This window comes from Thermobia domestica, chromosome 11, assembly GCF_964235325.1.
Source record: "Thermobia domestica chromosome 11, izTheDome1.hap1.1, whole genome shotgun sequence".
Taxonomy (NCBI): Eukaryota; Metazoa; Arthropoda; class Insecta; order Zygentoma; family Lepismatidae; genus Thermobia; species Thermobia domestica.
The window spans coordinates 261,684,508-261,698,517 of NC_137464.1; the positions used below are offsets into that span (position 1 = coordinate 261,684,508).

Genomic DNA, 14,010 nt, shown 5'->3' on the forward strand with positions numbered 1-14,010 from the left:
GATTTTTTTTGGGAGGGAATATTATTTTTCATTCAAAATGACACAACAAAACTTTAATTATACTAAAATGATACTTTTAAAAAGCTAAATTAAATTAAATTTAGTCTACAAAGCAAGTTATCTTGGTTTCGAAACCAACTACTGTCTCTTCTACTAGTTTTTATTTGGGGGGCATGGAGATCCCAGAGCCATTTGAGTGTGAGATAAACTTTAAAAAAATATTATTATTAAAATAGAGATGCTGTGGATTGTTGAAGCGAACCATCCTTCCTTTTCCTTTTCACTATCCCGATTTCAACCCCGAACTATACGAGTAACTCTAATGTCAAGCGAAACACACATGTTTTACGAAGTCGAAGAATTGTTACGAAGTTCTCACAAAAACACTTTAAAGAGGATGGGATTATTTGTCCATTTCTGCTCCATCAACAAAGATGATTGGGAATCCTCACAAAATACGCCATATTCACTAAAATAAAATTATTTTATTTTACGAAATCTATTGTAGAATATTGAAAGGAAATTAAGTGTGTATATTGCGATGGGTGTAAACGCTCATTTTTGACTGACTTCAATTCCAAGCATTGGAGATCGTGTGAAAGCTTCAACAAACATATACATCGTATTATATCAAAATGGCAAAATGAAATCTTTCAGTTGAACGTCCCGCGAATATGCCTTTAAAATAAGGGAGACGACGATTAAGGCAAGTGAATGATGATGAAAAAATCGGTGGAATAAAAATGAGAGAGGAAACGGGAGTAGCCTGAGAAAAGCCACGGACACGATGTTGTCCATTACAAATTTACTTGGACGGGGCTCGAACCAGGAAGCCCACGCACCGGAGGTAAGCGCTCTACCACTGAGCCACCTTGTCCCTCAAAAGACACAAAGCTTTATTACCATAGCAAAAAATATCTCAATTAACTAACCAATGAGAGTCGTGATCCTTACTTGGAAGTCTTATGTAAAAGGCAACAGAACGGAATATTACTTGATCTTAAATTCAATTTATTTCTGTTTACATGGAGTATGTTTGCGTACGATACATGCCATCTCGCATAAAAAAACGAAATGGATATGCAATGAAAATGAATAGGCCCTTTCCAACGTATCAATTTACGCTTACGTTTCCTGACATACAAAAACAATAGAGGAGTCGAAAGGTACGAAGAGAGAAACGGAGAACTGAAAACTAGGGCAACGAGCTCTCAAGTTCAGAGTAAAATCGATAACGCTGTTGGTCATGTCTTCAGAGTGCATCCCAACACAAATACAAGACTGATCTCCTCGACGACCGTTAAAACGCAACAACACAAAACCACTAAATTCAAAACAACCGCAACGAACATAAAAACAACAGAAGAAAAACCACAATTTTATTATTGGTTATAATAACTTCTAGCCTTAGGCTAACATGGATTCAGTACTAAGTCGCTGACTTCCTACAAAATTACATCGATAATTGCGGATTTCCGCAACCATCGTAAATGTTCATAAATAAATCCGAATAATATATATGTACAACATGCAAGTACGATTTTTGGACCCATAAAAAGTGAATCAAAGATTAGACTTCTTGTTTTAAATGTTGTCCTTTTCTTTTCTCATATTCACAGATAAAAACCATGCTTCAAACAACGTTATAATTTTCTATAGGAAGTAGAAAATTGGTCGAAAAGTTTCATTTCTTATACACGAATTAAAACAACTAAATCTACGAAGCGCAACGAAACTCAAATCTCCAAAAATTGAATGATAGTTCAAATTGGCTTAATTTGTTTCGTAGCTGCAACATAATTAGGAACTTGAAATTTCATGTGTTTACATGAAATGCAGTCTTTGAACTTCATTTTCTTAAAAATAATGAATGTATTTTTATGAACACTGATACACTACTTAGTTCTATCCAGTAGTTTAATAACAGAAGTGAAACTGATACATAATAATAAATGAAATCTGAATTAAAAAAAAAAAATGCTATAGCTGCTTCTGTTATGTATTGCTTCACTATATAATATTCAAATAGCATTCATAATTTGATTTCAGTTTTGTGTTTATGCTTTTTCTTTTTTTTCTTGGTTTCCTTATCTCCCATCAAGCGCTCCGGCAGATAAATTTGGTAATACAACTCACAGCATACATTTAATATATGCTGTGAGTTGTATTTACAGCATACATTTAATACATTTAATATTCACAGTAACTGTTCAGCTACTATGAATAACCCATTTTCATGATAAAGAAATAGACCTACTATAGTCACCTTTCACCAAGCAGGTAATACGAAATTCAAAGTATCTATGACTTTTATAAAAATATTTATGAAACAGCTCAGTATGGTGTCCAATTACTTCGATCAATATGCACACGTACCTTCGTTTCTTCTGTCTTGTTTCCACTGGCATAGTTCTACGCACTCACTATTATGTGCTACAAATTCCCATAAAACTATGATCAAATGAAACGACAAATACAATACAAGCCTGAACATGTAGGATGCAAACGTCAATACGAGAAACTTACGAAAGAAAACTGAAATTCCCGCGCAGCTGGGTTCAACGGTCATCAACCTTTCTCGTTGAGCTGGATGCTACTAAAAATACGGAGATAACGCTGCTATGCAGACGATAGCAAATGAAATCAACAAAAAAATACAAGGAATCGGTCGTCGAATATTATATCGTATCTAAACAATTCTACAACCGCACTAACAACAAAAACGTATTTAATATTATTGTCTAGTTTTCGCTTAAAGCTAACATATTTCCCGTTCTTCTTATATTGTTCCAGATAGGACTGCACAACAACACACGTTTCTTCTTCATGTATTTGCGAAAGTATAGTCCATATTTTCAAGATTGTAGCACACTAGCATATTTTGGAAGAATGATTTCTTTCAAGTACTGGCATACGTAGAATTTCATCAAAGGAATGAGGGTTTGAAGTGCTCTATTTCATTCCTTTTTAAGACAAGGATGATTTCTGTGTATAGTCCTATATCGTAATACAGTAAACTTCTATTTGTCTGTTCTGCTGAAGAAGGGATTAAACTTCGAAACCACTTTGTGTACGCCACTGCTTTCGATTGACATCACACAGCTTGAAGAGAACTAGATGATGTTTAGTAAGAACACTATTAAAAATTTCAAGCACCCCTGTGATTAATTCATTAGTAAAGTAGTCCTTTAATGAGATAGTAAGTAGCCCATTGGTGCGGAAAACAAGGTTTGAGGTCGGAATAAGTACAGGGTTTCAGCCCCTATGTTAATACATTTGATTAACTTCGGTACTGAGACGAGACGAGTCAACGACCCCGTCAAATAATAATAATAATAATAATAATAATAATAATAATAATAATAATAATAATAATAATAATAATAATAATAATAATAATAATAAAGGAAAAGGTATAATTCGATCCCAACATTCGCTTAGTGCGGTAAAAGAATCTTCTAAAATAGCGCATTAGTTGATGCTTGATCAATAACTAAATTTGTCTCACATTATTTTGTACGCATAAAAAAAAAACTGAATTGGTGGTATTATATTGTAGTTGGATGTACTGAGTATGAAAAATTAGTCCAATAAGTCAGTTGGAGTTTGGAGAGGTATGATCCTAGTGTTAAGACGTCCCTGCGACATTGTAGCATTTGTAACAGATAATACCAAAATATACTTATTCAATATATTAATGAGCAATAGTTTAACGTACAAACGTATTAACCCGTCGATGCGACATTACAGAAGACATTATCCTTTCGATAAAGAAGAAAAATGAACATTGCAAATTGGTGTGACCTCGACGTGATTCAAAAGTACGTATTGGTTCGGGTGGCATTCATGACGTTTGTGAACAAACAGAGCTATTTCCATATTGGGAACTTATAATGTTTTAGGTTTAAGTGTTCACGTTTATTTTGATAAAAATGTCGGACACGAGCACGGAAGCTGTTTGTTATGACGATAGTGGACTTTCTGTGCGTGGTGATGTTTGTAATAAATACTATCATTTTAAGTGTTTAAACGTTAGTGAAAAGGAGCAGGAGTAGTATTGTTCGCAACAGATACTCTATGGAAGTGTAACGAATGTACAAAAGAAGACACACGCAAGGAAAAGTCGGTAAAAGATGACAAACTGGACGTTTAATGACACGACTCGATAGTAACCTCCAAGAAGTTCGTTCTGAAGTGAAAAACAACGTCCGAGAAGTTCGTGCTGAAATAAAGGAAGAGATGCAAGGAATGCATAAACGATTAGGAAAGAGTGTATTTGGGTTCCAGCGCCAAGTTAAAAGAACTGAAAGTAAGAATAATCTCTAATAGAGCTGTTTGCACAAAGGAAAGTGATCAGCTTCAAAAGGAAGTGGAAAAATTAACGGAGATTTGAATCCCTGGAGAAACTTGTCAAAGAGCGGCCAGACGACTTGTGTGTTCGTGAAAATGAGCCAACCATTAAAAGTAGAATCTGTCAAGAAGATGAAGAAGTGGAAGACCAGGGCTCAGAGATGCCAAATGAGCTCGAAGGAAAGCAGGAAGACGTGTTTTATTTGTGTGCAGATCACAACCGCCAAAGGAGGAACACTAACCAAGCTTAAGTACATCTTTTCAAGGCGCATTTGGCAACATACCGCGGTCCAATGATAATACTTTTGTTGCCGACTGTATTACAAGTTTAAACTCTCATGTTGTGTCTAATAACAGTAATAAGAATTGTTCTGCTTATGAAGAGTTCAAGAATAGATTTTATTTTCCATTTAAATGAAAAGGTGAAGGACCTAATTTCTTGCAAAATTTTTGAACGATAATTTTAAATCAAATAATTTTGAACATGTAGGAAGTAATAGTTCTTACTCTGGTTCTGAAACTCACGAAAAATTAAGGTGTACCACTAGGTGTTCTCGGTGCTATGCTAAACGCTGCTTGAATAATGCAGTGTTGCCAGATAGTGCTGAGTGTTTACTGATGCCAGATAATAAAGGAAGTAATCATGGAATTCTGCTTGAATATTTACTGGAGAAATTAGTTTTCGACCCTTACCGCAATTCACAGATAAGTTCCGCTTCTCGAACTGCAACGCTACGATCCAGGAATTTTCTTACTGTGACTACCACAGTAAACGTACAAATTTGGCAACAATGCATTATGGCGTTCTGCGCAAATTTCTTCTCAAAATCTACCTCCTTAAATGTAAATTAATATTTAAATAAAATGTGAAACATAACACGAAAAACGGTCAAACAATATATCTATTTCGTAATAAGATCGTTACTCTAAAATATTTTACACATACAAATAAACATTTCATAAATCTAAGCACTTCTACTAAGATCTAACAGTAAGTGCCATCTTGTGTGCTCTTTGTAAAACGAATCAAATATTTTTTTAATGTTATTTTTCTCATATCAGACGACACAACCAAATGAATCAGTGTCTTGTGGTGTAGCTGAAACATAACTTTATCTTATAGTACAATATTTATAATATATAACGTTTCATTGTGAAGTAGTTAAGGGAACGAGCTAAAATATGTACTGACATCCGGGTGGTGATCCACCTTAATAGAGTGTATGAGGTCAAGGGAGGAAATGTGCTTAGCTGATTGTAACAGACGTTAGGGGAAACATCGTTGTGGCTTTCCTGCTGACTCGCGTGCATGGGAGAGAAATCTGATACGACCGGTCGAAGAAAAAAACAGAATTAGATTGTTTTAAGCTGAAAAGGTCAAAGAAAAAAAATAAAGGTAATTGTTGTCAACTAAGAAAGGGTTGTGACAAGGAAACAGCAGTTTAATCCTAATAATGAGGTTTTCGATAACGATAGGGTATGCTTTAATAGACGTTTTGGTGACAATGTAGTAGCATCTAGGTCAGTTAAACTAACAGAATTAAATGTTTACCCTTCGTTTTCTGGCGACATCATGACTGAAAGTCCGCGAAAGTTCTTAGAAGAAATGACCTCAAATTTTGAGATGGGATGCATTAATGAAAGGGATCGTTTATGAATCTTGGAAAAGAAAATTTACTAATAGTGCGCAAGGTTGGTTTTTGTCTATGAAGAGTAAAATAAGGTCTTATAACGATTTTGTACACTATTTTCTTGAGAAGTATACTGATAAAAGGATTGTAGCTGCACAACTTCGTGCTTTGTATCAATCTAAGTTTAAATCTTCAGGGTATAAATCACTTGTTGATTATGCTTGGTCAGTGTATCGAAAGTTTGTGAACTTAGTGTCTTGTCCTGATGAATTTGAGACTGTGTATTTATTGTGATCAGTGTTGCCATATGATGTACGTAAAATGCTATCACTTGTTAAAATACAGTGTGTGTGTGCGATCTGATTGATTAGAACGTTTGGATATTCCACGATGTAATTGTGTGGTTGATAGTTGTAAGTATTACGATAATGATAAACGTGTTAAAGAAACAAGTAGCCAAAATGACAGATATGCTAAAACAAATAAATATGATGTAAGGAATGTACAAGTAAAGGATAGAGAGACCCAATGTACTGATGATAAGAATAGGCCGTACACCAAAAATAAATTTCGCGAACGGAAGTATTTTCACAGAAGGAATCGTAGGTTTTCAAACAGAAATAACAGATGGTATTGGAGACGAAGAAATAGACGAGATTATATGAAAGGAACGATGATAATGATGATGAGAGTGTACAGAATGAATTTAGTAGAAGTGGTGCTGTGCATGATAATAGTGTAAGTGCAGAACAAGATGAAAGAGGCAGGGATTCTAGTAGTTTCCCTGATCATCGTCTGTTTCACACTAATGAAACTAGAAATGATTGACTAGGCGTAGAGTCAGGCACATAAATTTCTGAATTCAGAAATGGTGAGGTAGAGTGTTATGATAAAACAAAAATACAAACTAGCACCAACTTAAAAATTTGTTTTGTTGTTGACGACGAATTCTTGCTTAGTTCTGAGAGAAGGAGTTTTGAGAGGTGTAAATTTTCTTCACCGCGATCAAGTTGTAGTATTGTAGGGTTACAGTTTACCAGGGACGTAGTGTCCATTAAGGCTATAAGGCTTAGCCTATCCATTTATTTATACATCAGCCTCAAATGTTGCTTTTGGATATTGATACAATTAATTTTATTAAAATGGATTTATTTTACAATACGCTGTTTAAACATCAAGCGAGTTGAAGCGAAGCTTCTGCAAGAACGCATTGAGGGCTATCGGCGGCTAGCCTTCCGCTTCTCTCATGGAATTAGGAGAACGGGGCGGTGACAATCACTTTCCCGCCACCCTCAGCAGACGAAAACTTCTTGAGTTATATACAAATTCAACATGATGCAACGAAAGTGGACGAATACTCACGAAGATGACTAAAGGCTAGCCTTTCGGGTGTTTAGGGAAAGAAAAGCGACAGGATGCCGTCTTGTAAGAAACTATAGAACAAAGACTATGAAAAATTTAGAAGCTCACATTCAGTAACGAGTTTTGACCAAGAAAAAAAAGGGAGACAGAGAGAATAAAAATGTTATGTTATTATGAATGGTATTAATTCATCAGGGACCTTATTGCGTACTGGTTTGCGTTATCAGAGCGTAAAATTTACATTTTAGTTTTCAAGAATTGACATAGCAGTTATGTTGTATTTTTTGCGTTGCGTTGCTATCCGCAAGTTTTTCGAAGATCGATACTGAAGAAGACCTCAAATGATTTATAGTTTCTTTTTTTCATACTTTCAATCTAAAAATAGCTTTTTCTGTAAAAACCATCAATTGACTGTGAGCTACTGCTCCACTGTTTTCCATTAGTATGCTGATATGTGTTGTTGTGGGTGAAGTGCTTAAGTTTGTCTATGATTTGAGGAAGTTACACTTAAGATCGTCCTATAGCTATCCGTCTTCATTTGTTTCTTTGAAACAGTAATACAGTGTATGTGTGATATGCGAGTATTGCATATGTAAGGAAACCGTATATGTAAGGGAAATATGAAGCAGAACCATTCTTATACCTTTTCTTGGATTGTATGAAAAATATATTGCATGAATTAGCATTTTTTCTATCAAGCATTACAGTGTAGTCAGAACACTAAGACGTGATCGTTTAAATAAGGGCGGGATACTGTTTTGGGGGGAGGGGCAACTTAAATTCACTTCACACTTATATATACATACAACGAAAATTGCAAGTTTCAGGAGACTGGGCCCCTCCTAGCCACCCTCTAGCTACGAATCTAATTTCAGCCTACCCATTTCAAACCTTCACGCTAAGTTACTGCAGTTTACATGTATTATTGACACTGGTAGCGAGTGCTCTATTTTATCAAAGAAAGCATGGGATAAAATTGTTGCAATAATGCCTAAAGCAAAACTGAATTCTGCAAAAAATGTGATATTGTCTGGATTTGTAAATAATGTTAAGCAAAATGTAAAAAGTTGCCAGGAACTAAATATAATAATAAATGACAGGGTGTTCAACATTTTTACATTTGTTGTTGATGGTCTTCATGTTGATTTGTTGATTGGTGCTTTTTTTTTTTTTTTTTGTATAAATACAACGTTGTCCTAGAGCTTCAGAACAATATAATGTGTTTAAAGGATAAAGTTGGTACTGAAACTCTTGTCAACTCAAATAGTTTTAATGTAAGTAACTGTTTCATTTAAAAAAAAAAAAAAAAAAAAATGAGAGTTCAAACTGTATTACTAAACAATATATAATAGATTCTGAGCAAGCTAGGGATGACTTACCCATGTATGTTAAGCCAAAGTTGATAGATTTATTCTCAGATGAGCCTAGGTTAGCCAATTTGAAGCCATATAAGATTGTTTTGAAGGAACATATAGCTTTTCGAATTTGAAGAAATTTAATGGCTCAGAGGAGAGAATACTTGAACTTTTGGGTAAAGATTAAAGAAAAGATAAACAGATTATAAGGAAGTTATGTATAATAGTATATGTAGACTTATATAATTGTTAATGTACTTTATAGTAAAGTTAATATTGTTTTAAAGTATTTACAAGTAAAAAAAAAAAAAATAGAAAAATTAACTTCAGGCAGGGAGAGACGGTAGTGTTTAATATTATGTAAAGATCAGTTGAATTTTGTATGCATAAAAAAGAAAAAAGAATTAAATTGGTGGTATTATATTGTAGGTGGATACACTGAGTATGAAAAATTAGTCCAATAAGTCAGTTGGAGAGGTACGAGAGGTTTAGCGTCGCTTTTCAGCAACGAGAGTATGTGAGACATGCGCCTACAGTTTAAGATCCAATCATCCTGAAATCAAACCAGGAACCCTGTACATCAAAGGCTCCAGCCACTTGGTCACCAGGAAAGGATAGCTGTGTACCAATAATAAACGATAAACAGCCTGAAAATATGAATAGATCTTCTTTCTGAAGCAATACAATTTTGTGATACGGTACTACATCTGCGAATACAACATCTACCAACATTGTAAAATAGCAAACGATGCTTGAAAACTCGCTCATCAGAAGCTCTCATGATGTCAAGAGAAGATATCTACACAGTGCTACAACAGAAGGAGCTTTGTTTCACGTTAAGTTCTGAATATTAATTGCCACGCAATGCTTGTATGGTTCCATCTGAATACCAATATATTATATTTTACATTTCACATGCAGATCTCAACGCAATTTCATCTAAGCAAACATCTATATTCCTCTGTTTGCCCTGTGAATGAGGATTCGTGCGAGTGTCCGTGAAATAAGGCCTTCAACTGCGAAAGGAGAACATCACGCAATGGTAGAACATACTGATGACTGCATAAATGTTGTCCCATCCTCAACATACTAGCATAGTCTGTTACAGCAAATACAATCTTTTGTATTTACAAAGGTCTTCACATTTATCAGACTCTTCTTTCATCGATTATTTTCTTTTATTTCTCTTTGTTTATGGGCGAACAATTATAATAGACTTAGCTTTGATTAAAATTACCCCTTTCTTTATTTCTTGTCTCTTATACGGTTATAAGCAGTGGTGCTATTCAGCCGGTTTGCTAGAACCGGTTGTTAAAATATTTCGAGTTTCACAGAACCGTTTGTTATACCCAGACATAACACTAAATTTTACCGTTATACCCAGAAACGGTAAATTTTAGTTTAACTATCTTTGTTTTTAGAAATTTTTAACAGCTAAAGGGATAAACATATGCCGCCTTATGCAGAGTCGTTTTGACGTATGATTAGCGTCATACTAAAAGCCTGACTACTGCAGGAAACATGTTAGTCGAGCTCTTTAGTATGGCACTAATCACATGTCAGAACGACTCTGCATAAGGCCCATGATCTCTTAGAACAATGTTTACAAGGACTGATCATTCTTCTTAAAATTACAATTTTGGATTCACAAGAGATGTTGATCCATTTCTCGTATTACACATTGGTACTCTTATATTATGTAAGCAGTACTCACTATGATATCTATTGTCTAGTCTGAATAAAATCTCCTTCAATAAGTTTTCTCCTGTCACTTAATGCCTCTAATCCCAAAAATTGATTCCAGTACTCATAACTACGTGAGTAGTAAACTCTATTCATTTTATGGCATATAGTAGCCTAATAAAACATTTTTGACTGACTCAATTTTGTTTGCTAGTTATACCATTCCAAATAACTAAATATAATTCGAAATAATAATAATAATAATAATAATAATATCTTTTTAACAAACAAAAATCGGTAATTATGGACACTCGTCATAATGATCAGTTTTTTTTTTTTTTTTTTTCAAATTGCATACAATCTGTATTGGCTAAAGGCGGCCGCCAGATCACAAAGTTAAAACCGGTTTAAACCGAGATGTAATAATAATAATAACTTTAGGAGAGCATTTGATAGTTCTTGTATATCATTTCGTTCCTTAAATTATACTCAAATTGTTGTAGAATTAACAAGTGCCGAAACATATTGTGGTCACAATTAAGTTATTAATGAACTGAATTCTTTTAAGTTTCACGTCCTACGGTTATGCCGGCTAGGCTAGAGACGGTGAGGATGAGAAAAGAATGAAAAGGTGGGAGGGAAAGGGAGAAGCCCGAGAAAACCCCAACACACCTCAGTGAGTGTCTACCTCAAAGCTCACTTGGAGCGAGCTGGGATCAAACCAAGGACCCCGTGCACCAATGGTCAACGCTCTACCACTGAGCCATCTCGACCTCCAGTTATTAAAACTGATTCAAAAGAACTGCTGGTTGGTTTTAGCAGCGAGACTATATGAGACGTGGTGGACCAACTGCTTCACGTAGGATCAGAACCACATGAGCTCCCATTCAGGAATCGAACCCAGGCATTCCACACCATCAAAAGTAAGTGTGTTCACGGTCAAATGATCAAGCAAGTTTTCTTAGAACCTGAAAATTAGTTGTTTATATTACTAAATTGTTAAAGAATTATTTCCATTTAATAACAATTCAGTCATATAAAACAAGTTCAAAAGATATTGGTGCAAAATGGCGAGTGTAATATGTCTAGAACAATTCAAATAAAGACAAACCGAAATAGGTCTATTTGTTACGTTTAACAAGGTAACCAACAGATGGAAGGAGAGCAGTTTCATTCACGAAATACGTGATATGATTCGACGACATTTATGACCTTCGACCAATCGAAAAGCTGGATGTAATAAACTAAACTATAATTAGGGACTACATGCAATGAAATAGGAATGCCCCGAGAGCAAAAGACGTTGAAACGTGACAGGAATACGACAAGCCATTTGGATGTTTTCAGAGCAACATGCGAGAAACATTTTGGAATTGCTTATTATTACTTCATTTGAAATCACGTTTCTTAAAATGTTTTCCCAATTTCTTAGGAATTGAATAACATTTTCCATAACAATTTTTCGCACTGTACAGGTGTATTCCATAAATCCAGAATAATCACCATCAATCACGTGAAGAAGTGTGGTTCATACATCTCTACATTTGCATTCGTAAATTTATTCTTGACATTTGTATTCATAACTTGATTTATACTATTCGTGATCTTTCTTTTCTTTTCTTTTCAATATGCAGATTTCTATTGTCATTCCAGCTTGATATAGTTATTAAAAGAAAAGAAAAAAACTGGTCTTTCTTTCATAAGCAATATACAATCAAACTCCAATCATCCGGACTGATGAATTCTGGACGCAATTTAGACTTTCTTAAGAATAAAAAGAAGTGGAAAATCAGGACTATTATCCTTACTTACTCCTTGCATACCTGTCAGCAGTATTCAAAACTACTTGCTTTTTTAGATTTTACTTTAAAAAAAAAGAGTTACAATTTCGAAAATACAAAAAATGAAATTTTTGAGTTTTACGTCCCACGGATATGCCGGTTAGGCTAAAGGAAACGGTGATGATGAGAAATGAATGAAATGGTGGAATGAAGAAAGTGGGAAGAAACGGGAGAACCCCGAGAAAACCCACGCACACGGTGTTTGTCCACCACAAAGTTCACTTGGCGGGAGCAGGGTTTGAACCTAGGACCCCAAGCACCAGAGGTGAACGCTTTACCACTGAGCCACCGCGGCCCCCGTACAAGTGAATTCTAAACCCTCCCCGGTGATCTACTGACTATAGTGCGTCCAGTAAGAGAACGTCTCTGACAGCTCGCAGTGACATTGCCACTACTCGCGTGTCAAGGTTTTTTCGGTGCAACTGTAGTGGCAATGTAATTAATGGTATAAGACAGAGTGATCGTGGTTGGTAACACTGATATCAAAGTAGGGGCTTCAATGTCCCACCGCATGTGGTAAGAAACGTCAGAGACCATCTCTTGTTGGCCGTGCTATAACGCGCGCGCCCGGTCCGACTGCCGGTGGGAGAGCACAAGAAAATAACTATGTTCGTTCACTTTCATTAATTTCAGTCTCTTTTAGCCTAAAAGTGCCCTCTCGTGGTTAAGCGGTCAGCGTTCGCGCCTTTGGCGTGAGAGACCCGGGTTCGACTCCCGGAGGGAGCTCAGGTAGTTCGGATCTAACGTTAAACTGCAGGTCAACGTCTTATATGAGGCGGTGGAAGCAAGAGTGATCTATGTTACATTTTTGAGATATTGGTACCCACAGGTCAGAACAATGTAAAATTATTTGTTCGAAAAATATCTGAACTGACTGAAAAGCTATACACAACGGTATTCTAACGTCACATATTCTAATCATGAGAGATGTAACACTTCGAGGCCATTTTTATTCAAATAATGCTTTCGTAACATGGACCACTCTTGCTTTGAACGCCTCAGCCTCGCTGCTAAAAGCGACGATAAACAAAATCACATCTTTTAGCCTAAAAGAAATAATTATGGGACGTTAAACTTAAAAAAAAAAAAATACACATGAGTTCTTCGGATTCTCTTAGGTTATGACAGTAGAGAAATATAGTATTTGCGCGGAATACTGATTTAAAATTATCCACGTATAAGATATGTTATAACACGTGCTCTATGTGCCATTCACCTGCCGAATGGACATTATCGACGCGGTGCCTGCATTCCTCCCGAGCTAGTACCTTCCACTGATTTCACCGCTGCTATGATTCTATTTCTAAGGTAATCCATATCAACTGGTAGGAAAAGCACAAAAACACAGACAATAACCCGACGAGGAGTCCCACTGTATGATATCTGTGGAACTTTACATTCATCTTAATGCCCCATATCATCACAGAGGCCATGGGACTAAAGCTTAACGTGATATTCGAAATACACACTTACACTGGAGTTCGTACCCGAAACTTCTGCACTGAAGAGAACGAAAAAAATATGAAATGTTTGAGTTTTGTGTCCCACGATTATGCTGGCTAGGCTAAAGGAGACGGTGATAGTAAGAAATGAACGAAATGGTGCGATGAAGAAAGTGGAAGGAAACGGGAGAACCTCAAGAAATCGCACGCATACAGTGTTTGTCCACCAAAGTTCACTTGGTGCGAGTGGGATCGAACCAAGGACCCCGTGCACCAGAGGTGAACGCTCTACAACTGAGCCACCGCGGCCCCCTGAAGAGAACGTTAGTCAGTATTTTAAACATCC

At 35.9% G+C, this 14,010-nt stretch overlaps 1 protein-coding gene across 4 annotated transcripts in view; it reads right to left on the reverse strand.

Annotated features, from left to right (window-relative positions):
* LOC145665010 (klaroid protein-like) overlaps positions 1–14,010 on the reverse strand; it is a 168,294-nt gene that overhangs the window by 91,106 nt on the left and 63,178 nt on the right. The window contains exon 1 of one of the 4 annotated variants that reach the window (XM_081732201.1): positions 2,377–2,516. The exons of the other annotated variants lie outside the window; for them this stretch is intronic. Coding sequence (XP_081588327.1) covers positions 2,377–2,408 — 32 coding nt within the window. The 5' untranslated portion in view covers positions 2,409–2,516. Of the gene's footprint in view, positions 1–2,376; positions 2,517–14,010 lie in introns of those variants that run through there. 4 annotated transcript variants of the gene reach the window in all.